Raw genomic sequence first — 26,994 nt, 5'->3', positions numbered from 1 at the left:
AACAGGACCGTGTATACTGTACCCCTGACTGTAACAGGACCGTGTATACTGTACCCCCTGACTGTAACAGGACCATGTATACTGTACCCCCTGACTGTAACAGGACCATGTATACTGTACCCCCTGACTGTAACAGGACCGTGTATACTGTAGCCCCTGACTGGAACAGGACCATGTATACTGTACCCCCTGACTGTAACACACCGTGCCACCTGAATGTAGTGGTGTCACACATGGCATCCTGAGAATATAGGTGTCACACACCAGGCCCCTCGGGTATAATGATGGTGCACATTGTGCTATAGGTATAACAGGAATATACAGCGTTACAGACTTCAGGAACAGAGAAAATGATGCAGCACAGGAGCCTCCCCTATACCATGACAGCACAGTCACAGCGCCATATACACATCATATACTGATCCTGCCACATACACCTCCCTTATACCATGACAGCACAGTCACAGCGCCATATACACATCATATACTGATCCTGCCACATACACCTCCCCTATACCATGACCGCACAGTCACAGCGCCATATACACATCATATACTGATCCTGCTACATACACCTCCCTATACCATGACAGCACAGTCACAGCGCCATATACACATCATATACTGATCCTGCCACATACACCTCCCCTATACCATGACCGCACAGTCACAGCGCCATATACACATCATATACTGATCCTGCCACATACACCTCCCCTATACCATGACAGCACAGCGCCATATACACATCATATACTGATCCTGCCACATACACCTCCCCTATACCATGACAGCACAGTCACAGCGCCATATACACATCATATACTGATCCTGCCACATACACCTCCCCTATACCATGACAGCACAGTCACAGCGCCATATACACATCATATACTGATCCTGCCACATACACCTCCCCTATACCATGACAGCACAGCGCCATATACACATCATATACTGATCCTGCCACATACACCTCCCCTATACCATGACAGCACAGTTACAGCGCCATATACACATCATATACTGATCCTGCCACATACACCTCCCCTATACCATGACAGCACAGTCACATATATACATCATATACTGATCCTGTTACATACACCTCCCCTATACCATGACAGCACAGCGCCATATACACATCATATACTGATCCTGCCACATACACCTCCCCTATACCATGACAGCACAGTCACAGCGCCATATACACATCATATACTGATCCTGCCACATACACCTCCCTATACCATGACAGCACAGTCACAGCGCCATATACACATCATATACTGATCCTGCCACATACACCTCCCCTATACCATGACAGCACAGTGCCATATACACATCATATACTGATCCTACCACATACACCTCCCCTATACCATGACAGCACAGCGCCATATACACATCATATACTGATCCTGCCACATACACCTCCCTTATACCATGACAGCACAGCGCCATATACACATCATATACTGATCCTGCCACATACACCTCCCCTATACCATGACAGCACAGCGCCATATACACATCATATACTGATCCTGCCACATACACCTCCCCTATACCATGACAGCACAGCGCCACATACACCTCCCCTATACCATGACAGCACAGCGCCATATACACATCATATACTGATCCTCCCACATACACCTCCCCTATACCATGACAGCACAGTCACAGCGCCATATACACATCATATACTGATCCTGCCACATACACCTCCCCTATACCATGACAGCACAGTCACAGCGCCATATACACATCATATACTGATCCTGCCTGACCCAGTACAAGGACCCAATACAATAAGGATATAAAGCACCAGTGTCAGGAGAATTAGCCTGTACATAATAAACACATGTGTTCACCAACCTGTGGGTCCCAAGCTGTGGCAGGACTACAACTCCTATCATGCTGTGACTGTTGTAGTTTTGGAGCAGCTGGTGACCCACAGGTTGGGGAACAATATGGGAAGTGCTGTGTATAGAGGAGCAGTGCAGGGATATGGGGCAGTGTTATATGGGGCAGCCCTGTGACCTAGGTGACCTCCCTCTCCCAGCACTCCCAGCCTCCCTACACCTACAGGATGATGAGAGTCAGTCAGTGAACTCACCAGACAGCAGCCCCAGCAGTCGGCACGGCCTCCAGCAGTCAGATAGTGAGGAGGTCACATGGTGAGGAGGGGGCGGAGCCTCTAGTCCGAGTGAAAGGTCCTAGCAGGTCCTTGCAGGCCATCTTCAGGGCAGAGCAATGATCCTGCTCGGGGTGAGGGGATATTCACACTGCCTGCCCAGGAGGGGAGAGAGTGGGAGGACATGAGGATGCTGAAGGTGAGCAGGGAGGGGCAGCACTCTGAGGCCACCAGGAGTACAGGAGCCTGTAGTATTTTTTTTTTTTTTGGAGATTGAAATTGCGCCCCCTGTAACTCACCACTAGATGGCGCCCTAGGCCATCGCCTACCCTGGCCTACCCTTTGTCCCGGCCCTGCTCAGTGGATTCACAATAAGGACTGATATGCTTTAGATTTAAAATATGCACCGCTGTTCAAATTCTGTGTGTATTCTGTGCAGATTTTACCTACAGAATCTGAAAGAGATTTCTTATACTATTACTCATGATGGGGATGTAATATACTGCAGATTTTGTGCCTATAACTCCACCACAAAGTGCGTCAGTCCTGTGTAATAGTACCCTTAGCATAAGGCCACACAGAACAGCCATAATACCGCTCAAAATCACTAACAATGTTTGTTACAGAGCTCCTGTGGTCTGTGTAAAAAAAAGTTTAAAAAAATAAAATTTTGTAGCGTCTGGTGTCCTGATTCCAACAGTGTTTTTATTTTTTTACTATACCTCCCCCTCCCTATTTCCAAGATAAAGGGACCTTTACATTTAATTGTCAATCTGCACTTTTCCCCGAATGGTAAGATGGGAGAAAACTTTATTTTAGAAAGAGGTTTAAATATAAGTCTCAGGGAGCCATGAATCAGGCTCAGGAAGGTTTATATATGAGACTAAGGGGGTCAAAATCAAGGTAAGGGCGTAAATATGAGGCTGGTGGGTTTGTGAATCCGGTGTGTTAATATGAGACCGGGGGTTCATAAATTAGGCTCAGGTAGTTGAGGCTAGATATGAGGCTGAGGGGGGTTTTAAATCTGTCTCAGGGGGTGTAAATATGTGGCAGAGGGGGGCATAAATCACACAGGGTTGTTTTAAATACAAGGCTGAGGGGAGAGTGTGTCAGGCTAAGGGTTCTGAACATGAAGCAGGGATGTGTAAATGACACTCATGGGGTGTGAGTATGAGGCTGAGGGGGCCTGAATGCGACAGGTGTACACATAAGAGTTTGTAAGTATGAGGCTGAGGGGGAATGAACCATACGGGGTGGGCTTAAATATAAGGTGAAGCGGGGCATGAATCAGGTAAGGGGCTCTGAACATGAAACAAGGGTGTGTGAATCAGGCTTGGATGGGGTGAATATTAGGCTGAAGGGGCGTGAATCAGGTTTATTTTCATCCAACTGACTGTTAAGGGATAAGTGCAGATACAACCAAACATGAAAATCTACATATGTCAAAAATGTGTGTGTGTGGTTGTAGTGGTGGGGTGTAACAACAACAAAATGATAACAGCATTGGAGTCAGGGCAACAAGTGGCCATGGACAATTTATCAGAAATCTGCACCACACTGCAGTATGAAGTCATGTCTAACTGTTTTGTGGCTGCATATGAGCCACTCTATGGACCCTACCTTTAGTTCCTGGGGCTGTGCGTTACCCCTTTAACTGCGTTTTTATACAATCACAGAGATTAATAAGTAACATATTTGCCTTTGCAGCTTCAGCTAAAATCTGATCATATAACTAATTAATTTACCTGCATCCAGGCAGGAGCATCATTTCCCCATCCTCCCCAGGGGCCATTGAGATCCGGAACCAAGAGCCACCGAGACTTAGAACTAGTGAGATTGATCTTGCATTCAATAGCTTCATTTACCCTGCCACCTAATTGCCATTACATCCAAATTAAAAGCAATATGCTTGCTGTAATTAGCTACCTGGCTTATTCCCTGAGCTGGGGCTCTAGGATCTTCACAGTCAATTGTATCACGTGAACATTTTTTTTGACTTTTACAAACTTTTCTTATTGCAATTCTCACCTAAGGCTACGTTCACACAGAGCAAAAGGAGCGGATTACGCAAGGAAATATTTCCGCCTGAAATCAACTGACGCTGAATTCCGAGCAGAATATAAGCAGAATGCAAGCAGAATCCCTGCGTATTCTGAGTGTTCAGCTCGTAATCAGCTCTTGACAAATTCAGCGCGGAATACTCGAGGAATCCGCGCTGAATCCGCATGCATTCAGCGCTGAAATTCAGCGAGTATTTGGCGAGTAAACTAGACTATACCAGAACATATACTAGAATCCTCCTCCCCCCCCTTTTCCCCATTTCCGCGCTGATTCAGCGAGTAATTTCCGCTTGTATTACGCTTGTATTCCGCGCTGAATCCGCGCTGAAACAGAAAATCAGAGCCCCATTGATTTGTATAGGCTTCCGCTAGCGGAAGAATGAACATGTTCATTCTTCTGGCGGAAAGCGGATTAGTTCAGTGCGGAAATTCCACTGTGTGAACTGCAGAGCAGAATTTCCATTCAACACAATGGAAATTAGCTCTGCACCTATTTTAACGGCTGAAATTTCAGCGCTGATTCAGCGCAGAAATTCAGCTGCTTTTGCTCAGTGGGAACGAGCCCTAAGTGTTATGTCCAGGGAGCCATGCTTCATGCCTCAGCCTCCTCCTAACCTTCTCTCCAAAACAGTCAATATAATCACTTATCCCAGCAGACAGCGTGCAGCTCATTACGCCGGCCACATCTTCCAATCGCTCTGTTTACTGGCAGGTACGTTTCCAAAATGTAATTTATCTTTCCGTCTTCTACGTAAGATCCCATAGTGTTCCTATCTATCAGGAAGTACGTAGAGAATAGGCACTTAAAATGCCAAGACCAATTAAGACGGAGTAGCTTAGCAGCTGGATTAACATACTCTGCAATAAGTTTGTGACGGCAGATAATACATATGTCTCATTGCTTCATAGGAGCCTTCTTGGTAGAAATCAACTGGCTGGGATCTATAATGATGCATTTAAGATTTATTTCGATAATGATCAATAGATTAGACAGCGGCACTCAGAATCCACTTACAGAGTAGTCTAGACTGATGCCAGAACTTAGGGCCAGGCTTAAAGAGTATGGTTTCTACGTTGTGACAACTAGGGCCTGCTAAAAGTTATTTTCCACAATACCAGACTTCACCATAAGTGGCTGGTGCCAATAGTATTGCAAACTCCACACAAAGTATAAAGAATAAGTAGATAGCAGCTTGAAGCGAAGGCTGCATTCCCACGTTCCGTGATCCTAACGGATCACGGACGTGGAATGCATGTACCGGAGTCCCCCTGCGCCCGGACAGCATCTGTAATTAGATGCTGGGAGCGGGGGAGACTGTATTTATAAGCGCCGCGCTCTAATGAATCAGCCGCACGGTGCTGTTACTACAGCGCGGCGCTTATGAATACAGTCTGCCCCGCTCCCAGCATCTAATTACAGATGCTGTCCGGGCGTGGGGGGGCCCCAGTCAGGGCCGCTTTAACCTAGGTGCATATGGTGCACGTGCACTGGGCCCCCTAGTTCAGATCACGTGACAGGGGCCCCCGGCTGAGGAGAGCAGTGAAGGGGAAGGAGCTGAAGACACAAGTGTCAGCGCTCTGTGACCTGTAGCAGTGCGGGGCTGGTGGTGGTCGGGAAGGAGGAGGACTGTAGCTGCTTCCTGTGAGACAGTGCACAGTGCAGAGTGACCGGGTCTTACAGGAAGCAGCTCCAGCTACAGGCTGCACTCCATGCCCTGCTGGCCCTGCTGGCCCTGTCTGCGGGGGAGCCCAGGAGGCAGTGCCGACTTCACAAGCATCCAGCCTCTCCCCAGGCAGAGTGTGTGGAGGCTGGGAGCAGCACCTGCACAAAGGATGTAAGTAGTAGCGAGGGGGGGAATTGAAGCTGGGGGCCCACTGACAGAGGATTAGCCCACCAGACCTGTCCGGAGTATGTCCCGACAAGCCCCGCCCCCTGGTCTCAAGCCCCGCCCCCGGCACAGACCACAGGTGGTATTTTAACACTTACTGCCATTCAGAAGTCACCCAGCTTTCCTGCATCTTATATTGTTGTATGACTGAGGCCACCCAGCTTTCCCAGGATCTTAGTCTTAGTATGATTGGGGGGGGGGGGGGGGGGGTCACAAGATCTTACAGACTAGAAGGTCTGAGTCAGTCGACCTAGTCTGTAAGCTCCTGTGTTCCCCCAGTCCTCCTAGTCTGTAAGCTCCTGTGTCCCCCAGTCCTCCTCCTAGTCTGTAAGCTCCTATGTCCCCCCCAGTCCTCCTAGTCTGTAAGCTCCTGTGTCCCCCCAGTCCTCCTAGTCTGTAAGCTCCTGTGTCCCCCAGTCCTCCGCCTAGTCTGTAAGCTCCTATGTCCCCCCAGTCCTCCTAGTCTGTAAGCTCCTGTGACCCCCCAGTCCTCCTAGTCTGTAAGCTCCTGTGTCCCCCAGTCCTCCTCCTAGTCTGTAAGCTCCTATGTCCCCCCCAGTCCTCCTAGTCTGTAAGCTCCTGTGTCCCCCAGTCCTCCTAGTCTGTAAACTCCTGTGTCCCCCCAGTCCTCCTCCTAGTCTGTAAGCTCCTGTGTCCCCCCCCCAGTCCTCCTAGTCTGTAAGCTCCTGTGTCCCCCCAGTCCTCCTCCTAGTCTGTAAGCTCCTGTGTCCCCCCAGTCCTCCTAGTCTGTAAGCTCCTGTGTCCCCCCAGTCCTCCTAGTCTGTAAGCTCCTGTGTCCCCCCAGTCCTCCTAGTCTGTAAGCTCCTGTGTCCCCCCCCCCCAGTCCTCCTAGTCTGTAAGCTCCTATGTCCCCCCCCCAGTCCTCCTCCTAGTCTGTAAACTCCTGTGTCCCCCCAGTCCTCCTAGTCTGTAAGCTCCTATGTCCCCCAGTCCTCCTAGTCTGTAAGCTCCTGTGTCCCCCCAGTCCTCCTAGTCTGTAAGCTCCTGTGTCCCCCCAGTCCTCCTAGTCTGTAAGCTCCTGTGTCCCCCCCAGTCCTCCTCCTAGTCTGTAAGCTCCTGTGTCCCCCCCCCCAGTCCTCCTAGTCTGTAAGCTCCTGTGTCCCCCCAGTCCTCCTCCTAGTCTGTAAGCTCCTGTGTCCCCAGTCCTCCTAGTCTGTAAGCTCCTGTGTCCCCCCAGTCCTCCTAGTCTGTAAGCTCCTGTGTCCCCCCAGTCCTCCTAGTCTGTAAGCTCCTGTGTCCCCCCCAGTCCTCCTAGTCTGTAAGCTCCTGTGTCCCCCCAGTCCTCCTCCTAGTCTGTAAGCTGCTGTGCCCCCCCCCCAGTCCTCCTAGTCTGTAAACTCCTGTGTCCCCCCAGTCCTCCTAGTCTGTAAGCTCCTGTGTCCCCCAGTCCTCCTCCTAGTCTGTAAGCTCCTGTGTCCCCCCCCCAGTCCTCCTAGTCTATAAGCTCCTGTGTCCCCCCAGTCCTCCTCCTAGTCTGTAAGCTCCTGTGTCCTCCCCAGTCCTCCTCCTAGTCTGTAAGCTCCTGTGTCCCCCCAGTCCTCCTAGTCTGTAAACTCCTGTGCCCCCAGTCTTCCTCCTAGTCTGTAAGCTCCTGTGTCCCCCCAGTCCTCCTAGTCTGTAAGCTCCTGTGTCCCCCCAGTCCTCCTAGTCTGTAAACTCCTGTGTCCCCCCAGTCCTCCTCCTAGTCTGTAAGCTCCTGTGTCCCCCCAGTCCTCCTAGTCTGTAAGCTCCTGTGTCCCCCCAGTCCTCCTAGTCTGTAAGCTCCTGTGTCCCCCCAGTCCTCCTAGTCTGAAAGCTCCTGTGTCCCCCCCAGTCCTCCTCCTAGTCTGTAAGCTCCTGTGTCCCCCCCCCAGTCCTCCTAGTCTGTAAGCTCCTGTGTCCCCCCAGTCCTCCTCCTAGTCTGTATGCTCCTGTGTCCCCCCAGTCCTCCTAGTCTGTAAGCTCCTGTGTCCCCCCCAGTCCTCCTAGTCTGTAAGCTCCTGTGTCCCCCCAGTCCTCCTAGTCTGTAAGCTCCTGTGTCCCCCCCAGTCCTCCTAGTCTGTAAGCTCCTGTGTCCCCCCCAGTCCTCCTCCTAGTCTGTAAGCTCCTGTGTCCCCCCCCCCCAGTCCTCCTAGTCTGTAAGCTCCTGTGTCCCCCCAGTCCTCCTCCTAGTCTGTAAACTCCTGTGACCCCCCCCCAGTCCTCCTAGTCTGTAAGCTCCTGTGTCCCCCCAGTCCTCCTAGTCTGTAAGCTCCTGTGTCCCCCAGTCCTCCTCCTAGTCTGTAAGCTCCTGTGTCCCCCCCCCCAGTCCTCCTAATCTGTAAACTCCTGTGTCCCCCCAGTCCTCCTCCTAGTCTGTAAGCTCCTGTGTCCTCCCCAGTCCTCCTCCTAGTCTGTAAGCTCCTGTGTCCCCCCAGTCCTCCTAGTCTGTAAACTCCTGTGCCCCCAGTCTTCCTCCTAGTCTGTAAGCTCCTGTGTCCCCCCAGTCCTCCTAGTCTGTAAGCTCCTGTGACCCCCCAGTCCTCCTAGTCTGTAAGCTCCTGTGTCCCCCAGTCCTCCTCCTAGTCTGTAAGCTCCTGTGTCCCCCCCAGTCCTCCTAGTCTGTAAGCCCCTATGTCCCCCCAGTCCTCCTAGTCTGTAAGCTCCTATGTCCCCCCAGTCCTCCTCCTAGTCTGTAAGCTCCTGTGTCCCCCCCCCCAGTCCTCCTAGTCTGTAAGCTCCTGTGTCCCCCCAGTCCTCCTCCTAGTCTGTAAGCTCCTGTGTCCCCCCAGTCCTCCTAGTCTGTAAGCTCCTGTGTCCCCCCAGTCCTCCTAGTCTGTAAGCTCCTGTGTCCCCCCAGTCCTCCTAGTCTGTAAACTCCTGTGTCCCCCCAGTCCTCCTAGTCTGTAAGCTCCTGTGTCCCCCCAGTCCTCCTAGTCTGTAAGCTCCTGTGTCCCCCCAGTCCTCCTAGTCTGTAAGCTCCTGTGTCCCCCCCAGTCCTCCTCCTAGTCTGTAAGCTCCTGTGTCCCCCCCCAGTCCTCCTAGTCTGTAAGCTCCTGTGTCCCCCCAGTCCTCCTCCTAGTCTGTAAGCTCCTGTGTCCCCCCAGTCCTCCTAGTCTGTAAGCTCCTGTGTCCCCCCAGTCCTCCTAGTCTGTAAGCTCCTGTGTCCCCCCCAGTCCTCCTAGTCTGTAAGCTCCTGTGTCCTCCCAGTCCTCCTCCTAGTCTGTAAGCTCCTGTGTCCCCCCCCCAGTCCTCCTAGTCTGTAAGCTCCTGTGTCCCCCCAGTCCTCCTAGTCTGTAAGCTCCTGTGTCCCCCAGTCCTCCTCCTAGTCTGTAAGTTCCTGTGTCCCCCCAGTCCTCCTAGTCTGTAAGCTCCTGTGTCCCCCAGTCCTCCTCCTAGTCTGTAAGCTCCTGTGTCCTCCCCAGTCCTCCTCCTAGTCTGTAAGCTCCTGTGTCCCCCCAGTCCTCCTAGTCTGTAAACTCCTGTGCCCCCAGTCTTCCTCCTAGTCTGTAAGCTCCTGTGTCCCCCCAGTCCTCCTAGTCTGTAAGCTCCTGTGTCCCCCCAGTCCTCCTAGTCTGTAAGCTCCTGTGTCCCCCCCCAGTCCTCCTAGTCTGTAAGCTCCTGTGTCCCCCCAGTCCTCCTCCTAGTCTGTAAGCTCCTGTGTCCCCCCAGTCCTCCTAGTCTGTAAGCTCCTGTGTCCCCCCAGTCCTCCTAGTCTGTAAGCTCCTGTGTCCCCCCAGTCCTCCTAGTCTGTAAGCTCCTGTGTCCCCCCCAGTCCTCCTCCTAGTCTGTAAGCTCCTGTGTCCCCCCCCAGTCCTCCTAGTCTGTAAGCTCCTGTGTCCCCCCAGTCCTCCTCCTAGTCTGTAAGCTCCTGTGTCCCCCCCAGTCCTCCTAGTCTGTAAGCTCCTGTGTCCCCCCAGTCCTCCTAGTCTGTAAGCTCCTGTGTCCCCCCCAGTCCTCCTAGTCTGTAAGCTCCTGTGTCCCCCCAGTCCTCCTCCTAGTCTGTAAGCTCCTGTGTCCCCCCCCCCAGTCCTCCTAGTCTGTAAGCTCCTGTGTCCCCCCAGTCCTCCTCCTAGTCTGTAAGCTCCTGTGTCCCCCCCCCCAGTCCTCCTAGTCTGTAAGCTCCTGTGTCCCCCCAGTCCTCCTAGTCTGTAAGCTCCTGTGTCCCCCAGTCCTCCTCCTAGTCTGTAAGTTCCGGTGTCCCCCCCCCCAGTCCTCCTAATCTGTAAACTCCTGTGTCCCCCCAGTCCTCCTCCTAGTCTGTAAGCTCCTGTGTCCTCCCCAGTCCTCCTCCTAGTCTGTAAGCTCCTATGTCCCCCAGTCCTCCTCCTAGTCTGTAAGCTCCTGTGTCCCCCCAGTCCTCCTCCTAGTCTGTAAGCTCCTGTGCCCCCCCAGTCCTACTCCTAGTCTGTAAGCTCCTGTGTCCCCCCAGTCCTCCTCCTAGTCTGTAAGCTCCTGTGTCCCCCCAGTCCTCCTAGTCTGTAAACTCCTGTGCCCCCAGTCTTCCTCCTAGTCTGTAAGCTCCTGTGTCCCCCCAGTCCTCCTAGTCTGTAAGCTCCTGTGACCCCCCAGTCCTCCTAGTCTGTAAGCTCCTGTGTCCCCCAGTCCTCCTCCTAGTCTATAAGCTCCTATGTCCCCCCCAGTCCTCCTAGTCTGTAAGCTCCTGTGTCCCCCAGTCCTCCTAGTCTGTAAACTCCTGTGTCCCCCCAGTCCTCCTCCTAGTCTGTAAGCTCCTGTGTCCCCCCCCCCCAGTCCTCCTAGTCTGTAAGCTTCTGTGTCCCCCCAGTCCTCCTCCTAGTCTGTAAGCTCCTGTGTCCCCCCAGTCCTCCTAGTCTGTAAGCTCCTGTGTCCCCCCAGTCCTCCTAGTCTGTAAGCTCCTGTGTCCCCCCAGTCCTCCTAGTCTGTAAGCTCCTGTGTCCCCCCCCAGTCCTCCTAGTCTGTAAGCTCCTGTGTCCCCCCAGTCCTCCTAGTCTGTAAGCTCCTGTGTCCCCCCCAATCCTCCTAGTCTGTAAGCTCCTGTGTCCCCCCAGTCCTCCTAGTCTGTAAGCTCCTGTGTCCCCCCAGTCCTCCTAGTCTGTAAACTCTTCTGTCCCCCCCCAGTCCTCCTCCTAGTCTGTAAGCTCCTGTGTCCCCCCCCCAGTCCTCCTAGTCTGTAAGCTCCTGTGTCCCCCCAGTCCTCCTCCTAGTCTGTAAGCTCCTGTGTCCCCCCCAGTCCTCCTAGTCTGTAAGCTCCTGTGTCCCCCCAGTCCTCCTAGTCTGTAAGCTCCTGTGTCCCCCCAGTCCTCCTAGTCTGTAAGCTCCTGTGTCCCCCCAGTCCTCCTCCTAGTCTGTAAGCTCCTGTGTCCCCCCCCCCCAGTCCTCCTAGTCTGTAAGCTCCTGTGTCCCCCCAGTCCTCCTAGTCTGTAAGCTCCTGTGTCCCCCAGTCCTCCTCCTAGTCTGTAAGCTCCTGTGTCCCCCCCCCAGTCCTCCTAGTCTGTAAGCTCCTGTGTCCCCCCAGTCCTCCTCCTAGTCTGTAAGCTCCTGTGTCCTCCCCAGTCCTCCTCCTAGTCTGTAAGCTCCTGTGTCCCCCCAGTCCTCCTAGTCTGTAAACTCCTGTGCCCCCAGTCTTCCTCCTAGTCTGTAAGCTCCTGTGTCCCCCCAGTCCTCCTAGTCTGTAAGCTCCTGTGTCCCCCCAGTCCTCCTAGTCTGTAAGCTCCTGTGTCCCCCCCCAGTCCTCCTAGTCTGTAAGCTCCTGTGTCCCCCCAGTCCTCCTCCTAGTCTGTAAGCTCCTGTGTCCCCCCAGTCCTCCTAGTCTGTAAGCTCCTGTGTCCCCCCAGTCCTCCTAGTCTGTAAGCTCCTGTGTCCCCCCAGTCCTCCTAGTCTGTAAGCTCCTGTGTCCCCCCCAGTCCTCCTCCTAGTCTGTAAGCTCCTGTGTCCCCCCCCCCAGTCCTCCTAGTCTGTAAGCTCCTGTGTCCCCCCAGTCCTCCTCCTAGTCTGTAAGCTCCTGTGTCCCCCCCAGTCCTCCTAGTCTGTAAGCTCCTGTGTCCCCCCAGTCCTCCTAGTCTGTAAGCTCCTGTGTCCCCCCCCCAGTCCTCCTAGTCTGTAAGCTCCTGTGTCCCCCCAGTCCTCCTCCTAGTCTGTAAGCTCCTGTGTCCCCCCCCCAGTCCTCCTAGTCTGTAAGCTCCTGTGTCCCCCCAGTCCTCCTCCTAGTCTGTAAGCTCCTGTGTCCCCCCCCCCCAGTCCTCCTAGTCTGTAAGCTCCTGTGTCCCCCCAGTCCTCCTAGTCTGTAAGCTCCTGTGTCCCCCAGTCCTCCTCCTAGTCTGTAAGCTCCTGTGTCCCCCCCCCCAGTCCTCCTAATCTGTAAACTCCTGTGTCCCCCCAGTCCTCCTCCTAGTCTGTAAGCTCCTGTGTCCCCCCAGTCCTCCTAGTCTGTAAACTCCTGTGCCCCCAGTCTTCCTCCTAGTCTGTAAGCTCCTGTGTCCCCCCAGTCCTCCTAGTTTGTAAGCTCCTGTGTCCCCCCAGTCCTCCTAGTCTGTAAGCTTTTGTGTCCCCCCAGTCCTCCTAGTCTGTAAGCTCCTGTGTCCCCCCCCCCCCGTCCTCCTAGTCTGTAAGCTCCTGTGTCCCCCCAGTCCTCCTTCTAGTCTGTAAGCTCCTGTGTCCCCCCAGTCCTCCTAGTCTGTAAGCTCCTGTGTCCCCCCAGTCCTCCTCCTAGTCGGTAAGCTCCTGTGTCCCCCCCCCCCCAGTCCTCCTAGTCTGTAAGCTCCTGTGTCTCCCCAGTCCTCCTAGTCTGTAAACTCCTGTGTCCCCCAGTCCTCCTAGTCTGTAAACTCCTGTGCCCCCAGTCTTCCTCCTAGTCTGTAAACTCCTGTGCCCCCAGTCCTCCTAGTCTGTAAGCTCCTGTGTCCCCAGTCCTCCTAGTCTGTAAACTCCTGTGCCCCCAGTCTTCCTCCTAGTCTGTAAGCTCCTGTGTCCCCCCCCAGTCCTCCTAGTCTGTAAGCTCCTGTGTCCCCCCAGTCCTCCTCCTAGTCTGTAAGCTCCTGTGCCCCCCAGTCCTCCTAGTGTGTAAGCTCCTGTGTCCCCCCAGTCCTCCTCCTAGTCTGTAAACTCCTGTGCCCCCAGTCTTACTCCTAGTCTGTAAACTCCTGTGCCCCCAGTCCTCCTCCTACAGACTAGGACAGACTAGACTGGGGGGACACAAGAGCTTACACACCCATACTCCCTACAGTGGGAACCTGTTATAGCCAGAAACTGTTCCAGTGGTGATATTAGGTCTGTACATGCCCCCACTAGCTTCACTCTCCATTATTCATAAACCTTTAGGGGTATTGTACCTGACATAGCAATGCTCCCCGACCATATTCCCTTTTTATAACTTGTCATAAAACCTGATGCACTGAGTATAATGCACCAGTGATAATACTTGATAAATATAATTCAGTTAAGCTTTATAAGGAGAGGGGGCCCACTCTTGAGGTCTGTGCACTGGGCCCACCAGTGTATTAAAACGGCCCTGGCCCCAGTACATGCATTCCACGTCCGTGATCCGTCAGGATCACGGAACGTGGGAATGCAGCCTAAGACTGGCTCTTCTATAAAAAAAAAAAAATGACGTTTTTTTTTTTATCTTATAAAATCACTTTGAAGTGAATCTGTCATTTGGAATTCAGGTTTTAAACTGCTGACACTGTTAGATAGCTGGTATTACAAGGAGACACATAGTACCTTCCATATATCTGCTGGTGCTCCTATAGCAAATAAATGATTTTACTGTCTGGTTCCCAAGCCCCTGGAGTGCAGCAGGTAGGAATGCTTCTTTACTCCCTCTCCCATCACTACTATCCCTTCTTGATCTGTTACCCTTCTTCCAAATCTTGCACCTACACACAATTTGTATGTATAGAGCAGCAATGAGATCTGGAAGCAGGGCTCAGCACTGGAAGTGAACTGTCACGGCAAGGTGAAGAAAAATGTTTTTTTTCTATGTTCTGGAAGCGCAGACGTATATATAAAAGGTCTGGTGTGTCCCCTTGCCCTAACAGCTGTCTAAGTGTCCCATTACATGGGCCGACTATGGTATGGCTCGATCATTTTAGTTATCTTCTGGATCAGCACTTGTTTACTGGACCTAATACACGGCCTGATAATTGGGCAGTAAGGGCTCCTTAGCCTCCTGGTCCCGGCACCAGCAGCGTCTGAGCAGCCTGGCAGCTGACAGGCCACTCAGCCAATCACAGGACGGTTGACAGGCTGTTTAGACATTGCGGCCGTTAGGACTGGGAAACTGCGGAGCTCAGGAGGGAAGACCGGGAGCGGGGAGAGGTAAGGTAACAGGTGTTTGGGCAATCGTCGGCTGCGCATCGCTATTACACATAGCATAGGGGTTGGTGCCCGACAATCTTAGGTCCAAACCTTAACCAGTGATCAGCCGATGATCGTTGTCTCTGTTACACGGAGTGATAATTATTGCTCTGTTTAATAGGGCCCTAACAGTGTCAGTAGTTTGTAACATGAATTCCATCTGACTGATTCCTTTAAATACTACATAGATTTGATTCTGCTTCTGTGTTTGGCCAGTCACGTGATTCTCTCTTGCATTTGGTAATAACTGTGTTTTATGTGTTTTATAAACTCAGTAAAAAGCTGGGACCAGGGAATTATTGTGTTTCGATGATCTTCTCGGGTATTGTAAAATGCTTGCGGTTATTATCTCATTTTGTTCTGTAATTATTTTTCTCTATAAAATTGCTGATTAATTAGCGACCACACACACATATAGGCCTATATTACTGTAGCTCTTGGTTGTGATATGCCACGCTGCTACTTTACAGGTAAATCCATTAAATTAAGGTGTTTATGTAGTGCAAACCAGAATGCCACCAGAGGACAGAACCTGCAGGCTGGCTGGGCCTTGCAGTGCCAACATGAATCGCAGTCAGCCATGCAGGCTATCCTGTCTTCTGTTAGCTGTAGTAAAAGAATAAGCACTTCTTATTGTAGGTGTGAGGCATGGTAGATGTTTGGGTGCCCTGGTATTATGGTGCAAAATGACACCAGACAGGGTGAGGGCAAGGTAAATAAAGTCAGATGGAAGTTATCAAACTGGAATCAACGGTTATACAGTTGTCCATAGAAACTAGTCAGATCCTAACTTTCGTTTTTAGAGGTCTTTTTTAAAAGTAAAGAAAAAACAATCTTGTTGGTTTGATAAATATTCACCAAAACCAAGGCGTGGGACGCTGCAGTTACTTCTATTTACTCATGCCTAAGCATCATTAGCTAAAACAGTAGAGGTAGGGAGACAAATACTCAGAACAAATGTTGGGGCTGTATTCTACGAATAGTAAAGTAGGTGGAGTGATAAGAGAATGGCTAAGCAGTGATGTAATACTTGGGAAAAGGTGCAAAATCTGACAAATACAGTGGTAGCTTGGTTTAAGAGTGTTTTGGTTTAAGAGCTCCCTGTACTGGGTGGGAGCAGGAGTGGAGGAGGGGCATGGTCTGTATAGCGGGGTCTACAGCACTGTACTCTGACCCAGGAAGTCTTTCTTACCTTCCAAATCATAGCAGATCCACTTCAGGCTGGGGCTTGCTTCAGGGGACAGGACTGTGGAGGTAATCTCTTCATAGCTGTAACCCCTCTCTCCTTAGACAGAGAGTGCTGCTATATTGTGCCCACATCTGCCCTGCTCATTCCTTCATGCTCCCTGCAGTCTCTGTCAGTCCTTGTGTTTCCCATGCTCTTCATTACTGTATAGTAACTTATAATATCACATATTCTGCTGTTTCTGAATGTTTTTTTTTAATTAGTTTTACATGTTATTCAGAATAATAAATCATTATTTTGGGGGTGTGGAACCAATTGTTTGCATTTCTATGATTTCTTATGGGAAAAGTTGCTTTGGTTTAAGAGTGGATTTGGATTACAAGCATGGCCCCGGAACGAATTCTGCTCGTAATCCAAGGCACCACTGTATTGCATCCCCTATCCTGGCTCCGTGAATGTAAAGTGAACACGCATGCACTGCCGCTGAGTACTGTATAGGAGACAAGAGTCCTTACTTCAGTATTTATACACACACTTTACACTATTGGCTAGAGCAAAGGCACCCAGCAATGTGTAGAGTGTAGTAGTAGTACGCAGTGATGCATACATTGAAAGCATATACGACATACACTGTATGCGCTGCTACTCACTTTCACTGGGTAAGGTTAGAGGGTACAGTACTTACTTTGGCCCAGATGCTGATAACCTACTCTATACCTTTGTAGCTGGGACTGCGGTTCTGAAGGTAACCCATAATCTTTTGAAAAGAGAATATAAATTAACATACTGTATATGCTTTAATGCACGCTCCATCTTTAAAAAAATTGTTTCTCTTCCTTGACACCCAGCCTTACATTTTGGGTCTGTTACCTGTTCTTTCATACCTGTACTTACCCTGTGACAGTGAGATGGCCCCTGGCTTTCTGGTGTTCTGTGAGGGCAGAGCCAGCTCCCTTGGTTCCATGATGCATTTCCCAGTTGGTTCCTCCCCCAGCTTAATATATATATATATATATATATATATATATATATATATATATAATATCAATGTATATATGTATTTATATATGTATGTATATCCTTCTCTCAAGGATTTTTAAAGGTACTATTACACGGAACGATAATCAGGCCGATTATTGTTCCGTGTAATAAACACAATGATCAGCCAATGATCGTTCTCATCGGCTGATCATTGATATAGGTTTGGACCTATAATTGTTGGGCGCTGACCGTGCATCGCTACGTGTAATAGTGGTGCACAGTTGCCGACTGGCGATATGCAAAGAAGAATACATTATCTGTTGATGCTGCAGAGCTCCTCTTGCACTCTGCTTCCCATCGGGTCCCGTGCGTCTGAGCTGACAGGCCGCTCAGCCAATCACAGGCCAAGACCGCCATGGCCAGGGATTGGCTGAGGGGCCCATCAGCTGAGACAGGCCGTTCTTAAGCTGGAGTGCGCGGGACCTGGGGAGAAGCAGAACGCAAGAGGAGCCCTGCAGCATGAACAGGTAATGTATACAGTTTAAGCAAGGGCTGCAAGGACATCGGTAACAATGTCCATGCAGTCCTTGTTAAATGATTATCGGGCCGTGTAATAGGCCCAGTAAACGAGCAACGATCTAGCAGATCAGCGCTCGTTTACATTTATTATCGGGCCCCCATCAGCCCGTGTAATACTACCCTAAGCCTGCTTATTCTGCCTACTAGCGAACCGGGTACGGGTTCGAGTCCATCCGAACGATCAGCATTTGATTAGCGGTGGCTGCTGAACTTGGATAAAGCTCTAAGGTTGTCTGGAAAACATGGATACAGCCAATGACTAAATCCATGTTTTCCACATAGCCTTAGGGCTTTATTCAAGGTCAGCAGCTACTGCTAATCAAATGCCGATCGTTCGGTTTCGGATGGACTCGAACCCGAACCCGGTTTGCTCATCTCTACTGCCTACACATTCTAAACCTGTTCTTCATCTCCTATGGAAAGGATGAGCCCTTCCCAGATTCATAGGTAATCTATAGTCCTGCTCATGACTGATACAGACCATCAAGCTCTAATGACAGAAATGACAACCATTTGCTCAAAAATGTTTTTCTCCAAAAACTGTGTATATTTTACATTGCCTGTAGCTAAAAGTAGTCTAATTTATGGTAAGCGCTGGAAAAAAATATGGTTCACAATGTCTTGGACAGAAGAACAGATGGCAAGTCAGAAGCAGCTGATATTTGTGAGCCAACATATTTGTTTGGCAGATATTTCTAGACTAAATTAAATCTTCAGTCAGTATGACAGACATTTCCCCCATTAGGGGTGTTTCGGATTAGATGAAAGGATCTGCTTTTTTGCCACTTGTCTATGGGCAGTTCCAGACACAGCCTTTGGATAAATGTGGCACTGTTCCAAAAAAATGAATCCCTTTATATTTTTGTGTTCAGCAAGAACCTACAGATGATCCAATAATTATAAAAGAAGGTCTTTGATAGTGTTCTCTTTCCACTTTATTCAGTCTTAAGTGGTTTTTATGCTTTTTTAAGGTGAAGATGAGATGTCCTATTTCTTCCCGGTTCCACTTTATGTCTTGCCTCTTAATTAGGCTTCTAAGTGTTTGAACAAAGCCAAAAACACAATGTCCTCCTGCAGTAATATGGGGCTGAACTCTGCCCCTTTGGTAATCAATTAACCATAAAATTAGCTTCTATTCATGATGGACTCATTAATGTTGGTGCATAGAAGCCGCATTTAACTGCATTAAAGTGAACGTTGGAGGACACAAAGTTAAAAGAATTGTATAAGATTAGGAAAACATGACTGTTTTTCCCCCTTAAAAAATTTTGAGTATCTTATTTCCACTCAGTCTTCATTCAATTGAATGCTGCAGTACCAGGCACAACCTATGAAAAAAATGGCGCTGTTTCCAAACTAATTTTTTTGTCATGTTATAGTGATTTCTCCTTATGAAACTCTATAGATTTGGATTTCTTGATACTAGAGAAACCCAATATACTGCACAAACAGATATAAGAAAGGTACTCAGGTTTAGAGGATAAACGATTCTCTGGGAACATTGAACTTAAGATGTGGGTTCCTTCTCTGCTGTTCCAGGTAACTTCAACGTCTACACCTATGCCTATGCATAGTAGTTAAACATATGAAGAAACAAACAAACACTTTTTTGGCATACTAGGCTAATAATAGTCTATGGACATGTTAGACCTACAGCCCAAAAGTAGTTTCAGCCTAGTCTCAGTCAGACTAAAAGTGGCCATTCACTTTCCATAGCTATTGGTCAAATGCTTATATGGCCAACAGCTGCCCCCCCCCCTTATTCCCATATACACATGTGTGCTCACCTCAGCCAAGCATGTATGTGCTTTCAATCTAGAAATGGGTAAAAGACGATGCCAGACATCAATGCTGGTAACTTCTATGTAGGCATATTAGAAGGATCAGGTTGTCAAATTCAGCAGATCCTATTCTTCTTTCCTCCTTTGTTTTCTGTCCCCATAAACATTAGATAGTGACAAAGTTGGCAGTTTCACCTGACTTATGTGTATATGGGCCTTAAAAGGGGTTATCCAGTATTAGAAAAACATGGCAACAACAGGACTCTTGTCTCTAGTCCAGGTGTGGATTGCAGTTAAGCTCCATTCACTTTAATGTAAATGAGTTGCAAAACCTGCACCCAAACTGGATAGAAGAGTCATGTTGTCTTTGGTAGTAAGTGGCTGTGTTTTCCTAACTCTGGATAACCCCTTTAATGCATTTAATGTTTTCTCTGTTAGGTCCCTAATACTTCTTGCTTATTAGGGAACTTTAGTTTATGCACCAAGAATGTTTCCAGAGATCTTGGATATGGTAAAAAAATGTAAAAAGCTGTACATTATATGATGAAGCTATATATGCATAAAACCCTTAAAAAAGCCATGATATCTGGTGGCCCTCGTGTCTCCCTATATCTTGCTGCAATAAGTTGAATATTGATTCAGAATAGAATATACAGTAACTGCGCGTACACGGAGTTCAGTTTTGCACGGCTTTGAGAAAGAATCATATAATTAAGGAGCCAGTGTATCATTATATAACAGACAATCTCACAGTTGGGATAATTAGTTTACTGGATGTTAATTATTCCAGATATTATTATTATTTTTCTTGGATGATGAGGCTGGAATGTGTACTTGTAAGCACCTCTATGACTCATGATACAACTATGGGGGGGGGGGGGGGGGGGGTGTTACACGCAGCATGGGGGGGAGAAGAGACACTCTCTAGCTGTTACTATGCCTCAATTGCGTGTTACATGGGATGCAATTGATGTGTGAAGCAGTTAACCCTTCTTTGACCAGGTGCTGGATAAGACAAGTTCACATTTGGAATACAGATAACAATTGCTCTAAACTGGATATTGTTAATGTTCTCTCTAGGTATTCTCATTGTCATTGAGCGTGTGTTCACACAGTAAGGTTTTAAATTACAGTTACTAAATACAAAGCTAGAAACAGATCATAAATGGAAGACGTGTATAAAGTAAAGACTTCTCCTCTTTTCCTACCCATTCCATTCCATATGCCTTTCCAATCAACAATTACAATTAAAAAACAAAATGTGTGAACACCACCATAAGCTTTCAGAAAATATTAAAAATGATCTGTGACAGATGTACACTGTGCGGAGACTGCCATGTGTAGATTGGAGGAGATTCTATACATGAACACAGCACCTTAAATACATTCATAGCAGCACAAAGACAACCCCCTTTTATATATCTTTTTAGGAAATATATATGGGTGGCAGGTCCAGCAATTGATCAGAGTGGAGAGCTATTCTAGAGGACCCAGACTAATCATGCTTTATTAATTAAATCTGAAAGTCTTGCTTGTACTACCACACTTCTCCTGTAGTGGCCACTGCGAGAGACAGGTAAGGCTGGTACTAGATTCCCCGCCAATAATGGTTGGTTGACAAGTCCCTGAAGCTGCACATGCTGGGGGTTATGTGGCAACCACTTTAATATGATCAGAGTGATTTTCCTGTGTGTTACTTCAAATAATGTCTGTGGCCACAGAATGTCTTCTCTTATATTCTTTTGTGGTCACAGACGCTAATTCACATGTGGACTTGGGAGAGGACTGGGAAGACGGCTCCCAGCCCTGGGCTATGTAAGGAGGATGTGGATTGAGTAAGAGGATGAAATGTAGAGAAGTTGGTGATGTAAGAAATTCTCTTAGAGAAATGCTCTTTCCATTCTTGCAGATTGAGTGGGAAAGAGATGGGCTATCCTCCTGTGTAGGACCCCATCTATGTACCAGAACAGAGAGCAGCTCTGTAAGAACATCTCCCACTCTTGCAGACCTGGAGCGCCCATTCATCACATGGACGGCTATTTATTTCCCCTGCAGTGGCTGCTGTGGCCGGCTTCCCCTAGAGATATTAGTCTTTGGATTGGCATTTATCAGCAAATCACTTTGGCGGTTTCATTTCTAAAGGCTGGTGTCTTCATGGTTAAACTTTCATCAAAGATGGTAGAACTAGTGCCGGGAAAATAACCTTGATGACCACCTATGAGGAAGCCATGTTTCATCTTATTCTGGAAAGTCAATAGTTGTTCACACTTGGTTCTATTGCAATCATTTTATTTAGCAAAACCACTGTACACATATATTTAATAATGACTGGTACCTTGGCTTTCCTTCACATGGGATAACATCCAGTTTACTATAATAGATCTGTAGCTATATATCCTGGCAATGGCCAGTGTGTAATCTGTCACAAAAAAAAAATTGCATTTTATTGGGGTTTCCCCAGTAATAGCAGCTAACTATAGGCAATGCCAATGGCAGGCTTCATTACCAGGGGCAGGGGTGAAGCTATAGGGGGTGTAGAGGTAGTTAGGGCCACAGATCCTGATTTTATGTTATGCCTCCACAACCAATGATTTTACCACGGGCTACCCAAAGTGGACCATTATGCGGCGCCCATATTGTCCCATTACTTTACATTACTTTACATATTACTTATTAGTAAGTCATGATAGCTCATAAAATTATGCCAAAATGAATACAGCACTTTGAACTAATGCAAACCCGACAGATTTATAACCTCATCATATGCAGTAAAGATGTTCATTTCTTCAATTCTCCATTAAAAATGCATGTTCCTATATATGCTCCAAATGAGTCATTAAGGCATATGGAGCAAAGAATTATTGATGCCGTATAGATTATGTGTATTCATTGTGCATAATTTGAATGCAACCTGGTAAACAGCATCTCTGTAAATCACCTTTGTAGCAGCAGATGCATCTTTATATGAGGATATCACCTTCATGATCATTTGGAACAATAAATCCCTCAAAGATGACAATATATGGCCTGAACTACCAATACAGTAACCTAAAAAGGTTGGTATCAGCTGTCCATGTGGCCCCTAAGTCTGCCCTGTTTGTGAACTATCAGTCTTAACTGTTGTCCTGGCATTCTATTCATGAACCAGAAAGTCTAGTATGAACAAAGCTATAGGTCCTGCTAAGGTAAGAGAGTGTCTGCAGCTGAGAGGCAGAAAACTGGGGCTTCCCTTAAGGCTATGTTCACACATAGTATTTTTCGTCAGTCTTTTGTTCAGTTTCCATTACAAATCTTTCCATTACAATTTTGCCCTGTCAGTTCCACTCCTGGTTTTGGTCGTAAAAAAACTGACGGAAATACTATGTGTGAACATAGCCTTATAATGATTTACATGTGCTTTAGCGGCATTGCTGAAAAACACTACAAGTTGAGGATTTGTAGGCAAACTGAGCTCCTAAAACTTAAAGGAGTTACATAGAAACTTGTCAACTATGTAGGTAATTCTTATTAACATTGAATTAATTTACTGGTAAAGATGAAATGGTTAGATGTCAGGATTGGATTTGCTAAGGTTCTGCCATCAGTCTACAGTACAAACCATTGAGCACAATACCAGCATTTACATATTTCCATGTAGTTTTTATTTATATGTCAGTATATCCCTCCATCTGAATCTATATGACTAATGACTGTTCCCGGACTCTAGAAAGGGCTTTGCTACAACTCTGCACCTTGTCTCTACCCGAAACCTCCTATAATGAAAACCATCAATCAAGTGCAATGCATGCTGCCACTCAACTTCAAGCCAAATGACTCTTTGTAGACTCAACTTCGGAGTGGTGTTATGGGGTTGGCTGGAGGCATGCACTTCTTACAATCAATCAATAAATAAATAGTATCAGTAAAAGTAGCCATAGGGATTATGCAACCATTTCAATGCCAGGGGTTGAATTTTTGGCTATCCCAATGACAGCAAGTCTTATGCCTATTCACTATAACAGTTACATCCAGGCACATCATTCCTACATAATGACAATGCTTTAGAAGAAAATAATAATAAAAAGTTAATGATCAGGACCATAGACGGGACCGTATGAGAAGATGCCTTTGTGACAGCTCCTTATAAGCATTGTACCCAGCACAGAAGTAGTACATTAATGACAAGGGTTATCATGGGTACTCACCAACAGTTGGCTAGTTTATCATGGAATTCACCATTAAGTGAGCCATAAAAGCAAACATGGTGGCTCCTGAGTGAAGTCATCTCAATAGAAGCATTGCACGTGATGATTATTACTAGTACATAAAGTTGTCCATGCCGATTTACCATGGAATACTGGTGAGGAATACAGAGTAACCATAGGGGGTCCTGAGAATGATGCTTATATATCGGGGATGGGGAACCTTCCGCCCTCCAGCTGTTGCAAAACTACAACTCCCATCATGCCTGGACAGCCTTCGGCTGTCCAGGCATGATGGGAATTGTAGTTTTGCAACAGCTGGAGGGCCAAAGGTCCCCCATCCTTGTTATATACTATACTCTGAAAAATTGGCTAAACCAGGAGCAGCAGCAGTCAGGACCATAGACAAGAACACATTGACTGCTTCTACAATAAATACAGCAAATCAGTGTTGGATTTAGATTCAGGACTAGGGGATTCCTATGAAACAATAAGAGAATCACTAAGGAAACCTGCACATGACTTCATTGGACTCAAGGTTGTCAATCTAATCTTGACATATGTTCACACTGGAAATATTTCAATTAAAATAGTGATGAGCAATTCATCATAGGGCCAACCTAGCAATGCTCTATAGACAATGGTGCCCCTGAGCCCCCCTTACCTGCAAAGAGCTGCATCCAGGCGCAGATCTTGTAGACAGTGGCCGTGTTACAGAAGAAGAAGAGGGCAAAGCAGGTGATGCAGCCCAGGATCAGCACCATGGACAGCAGCACGAAGAACGCCGCCGCCTTGAAGGCTCCTGAAGGAATGGTGCTGAAATCTGTGAACGACCCCCGGCAGGTGAACTCTCTATTGCCGGCCCCATTGCCTACACAGTAGTGGAAAAGCCCAAAGTAGCCGGGCTTGGGCGTATTGACACTGTCCCCTATCCAGTAGGGTTGGATGAAGACCACCACGTTGATGATGGCAAAGCAGATGGTGAATATGGCCCATAGGACGCCTATGGCTCTGGAGTTCCTCATGTAATTGTCATGGTAGAGCTTGGAGGCTTCTTGGGAAGGGAGCATCTTGGCAGGCGATCTGTGGACACGAAAGCCCCTTTAAGAACCCTTCTGGCACGACCCTATGACGAGTGGCTATGGAGATTGCCCATGCAATAGTTGAAGGTGAGCAGGATGCCAGGGCTAGACCCCGGGAGAGGATGTGCAGCTAGGTGCCCCGGTGCTCTGCCAGCTAATCAGACATAGCACAGCAGTCCCTGGGAGCAGCATTGGCCTCTGAAGACAGATGACATAGACCCTGGGTGGCAGAGCTGGAGACAAGACTGCTGGCTGATGCCACAGAGCCTTGCCATCTGTGGGGAGAAAACAGCAGTGTCAATGAAACGGCAGAGACTTGGCTGACTCCATCCCTCCCTGCAGCTGCTGGGACTCCATCTTTGCTGTGGTTCCTTCTGCTGCCTGCTGCGCGCTCCCGAGCCAGGGCGCGCCCCCGCTATAATGCAGATTTGGGCAGAAGAAAGGGACTATTTCCCAGGCAGCCGTGGGCTTTAAAAGCTCTGATCTCATCTGTTTTCTGATCAAATCCTAACAGTGCAACTAAAGCAGATAGCATTGCATTGACTGTGACTAGCCACCTCCTCCTCCCCCCACCTAGTATTATTCTAATCTCCTGGCAGGAAGAGGCAGGCTGTGTTTTCTGATAGCATGGAGTCTCCTCTAATAAGGATTTCTCCAGCCAAAGACAGGGTGGCCAGGCTGCACTGTGTGCACTGTGACCAAGGCATTGGCTCAGCTGGAGTGTGCAGGCTTCCCTCAGACACTGTGCACTGCCAGACTGGTGATGTGATGTGGCATATGCCCACTAGGGGCCAGGAAAGTCCACTGATCCTGTTCATCTTCATTAGCCATAAATACATAGAATTTCACTCCGGTGTCTGACAATTATTCCGTCTGTGTTCATCTTCTTAATGATGTGGACCACCATAATATTTGTACAGCTCATTACCTATGTGTTCAGGAATGGGCAGCATGGTGGCACAGCCTGGCAGGAGCTGGAGCTTTGCAAATGCTTTGGGCACATTGTAAGGTTATTGTTACCAGTGACTATGATGGGATCACTGATGACATTTCTACCTATAAATATGGCTCCTAAATGCCTTCTAGGCATTCTAATATTTTTAACCTGCCGCTTTAATCTGCTGCCCAATGTGGGTCATACTCACAGGGGCAGGGTATCCTAAAAGCAGTGTGCCCCAGCAAGCAAAGAGTTAAAATGACATAAAAAGCACCATAATTCAGCTCAGATGACTTATGAGACATTTACATGGGACAATTATCGGCCAAATGAACATTCGTAGGAACATTTATTTCTGTTCATTGACCTGTGTAAAGAGGCCAGCGATTAGCCAACACATGAGAAAACGCTCATTTGTCTGCTGATCGTATCATTTATGCGGGTCTAAAAATCATTGTTAGCTTGCCGCACATTTGCCCATGAAAATATGGGATGTGTGGTCCAAATTATTATTTTTTTTTAAAGAAATCAATGGTGGTTGGGATCACAAACAGTATTGCTATATATATATATATATATATATATATATATATATATATATATATATATAATTTTTTTTATATGTTATGGCCAAACTGTGGTTTATGCTCCCTCCCGCCCCCGTCCTTTGCGCTCTCACACAAGGAAAGACATATCAACTAGGGCAAATTAACTTAGGCTTATTATATTATTAACATTTGCTAATGAAATTATCAGCTCTGCAGCTTACTGGGAGACAATGCTCTTTGTTATGCAATAATTCAGTCGGTATATTGTCACTTTGTGGAGATAGAGGTTTTGGTGCTGTGTGACAGGAGAGCTGACCGTACAATGCAAGCACCTCCAGTATTCTCTGCTACTGAATGTGGATGTGCAGCAGCTGTACACATGCACAGTGAAGACTTGTCCTGTTTTGTGCAAGCTCAGGAATGGCCGTTAATCAATACCAAGTCATGTCTGTGAGTGATCTCTTTTTTTTTTTTTTTTAACAGAGAAAAGGCCAGATATTGGCATTGAAAGACCATGGACTGCAGTTTAACAGGAAGGGAGACACCTAGTGGCCATATGTATAATGTTGATTTAAACATAGAAAACTAAAAAATAGATTATTGTAACAGCTGGAGTCGTTGATCCACTGGACTGCCCCTAGTGATGGCGTAAACCACAGCAGGGAGTGGAGTAAAAGGGGTTGCTGGTCTTCACCAGAGCCCCCCGCAAAGCAGGATGGACTTGTTGCAGCAGACGACTCCCAGGTTTGGCTCGTTTGTAGTGGCGAGCGGGTTGCAGCAGGAGGCAACCTAAGCTAATCAAGGGCAGGAAAACTGGGGCAACAATGAGTTGGATAGCAGTGCAGAGGCTTCAACAGGGAAGGCAAGCAAAGTGTTTTAATTTATATCCACAGACTGCTGTGCAGCAGCCAATTAGTGGCACACTGGCCCTTTAAATTTCACTGAGCCGGTGTGCATGCACCCTAGAGGTCGAAAGATGCACGCACTGGTGAGCAGAAGCGTAGCAGGGTAAGAGAGCACATGGGGGAGCACAACAGACCCATGTCACAGCATCAGAGACGGCCACAGCGGCAGGGGCGGACACTGTTCATGGTTTGCCCGTTACAAGTATATTGCACAACTGCTTGCAATCGCAACCCCTGTTAATTTTATTTTTAAAAAATTGCGACCGTGTCTCTTTAAAGGCTGCAAGGACAATCCAGCTCTGCATACATGATGACTGAGCCATGACTAAGACTCCTTAAAAGAGAACAGATCTGCTACACTGGGACTCATTTCGGGCACACATCAGCTCATCATACTTAGTTAAGCAAA

At 48.1% G+C, this 26,994-nt stretch overlaps 1 protein-coding gene across 1 annotated transcript in view; it reads right to left on the bottom strand.

Annotated features, from left to right (window-relative positions):
• Positions 1-24,183, bottom strand: part of LHFPL4 (LHFPL tetraspan subfamily member 4) — a 100,460-nt gene extending 76,277 nt beyond the window's left edge. The window contains exon 1 of the mRNA XM_069968760.1: positions 23,778-24,183. Within this exon, the coding sequence (XP_069824861.1) occupies positions 23,778-24,183 (406 nt within the window). The remainder of the gene's footprint in view (positions 1-23,777) is intronic.
• Positions 24,184-26,994: the final 2,811 nt, after the last annotated feature.

The sequence above is a fragment of the Dendropsophus ebraccatus genome, chromosome 4 (genome assembly GCF_027789765.1).
Source record: "Dendropsophus ebraccatus isolate aDenEbr1 chromosome 4, aDenEbr1.pat, whole genome shotgun sequence".
NCBI lineage: Eukaryota > Metazoa > Chordata > Amphibia > Anura > Hylidae > Dendropsophus > Dendropsophus ebraccatus.
This window is presented reverse-complemented; position numbering and strand designations above follow the sequence as displayed.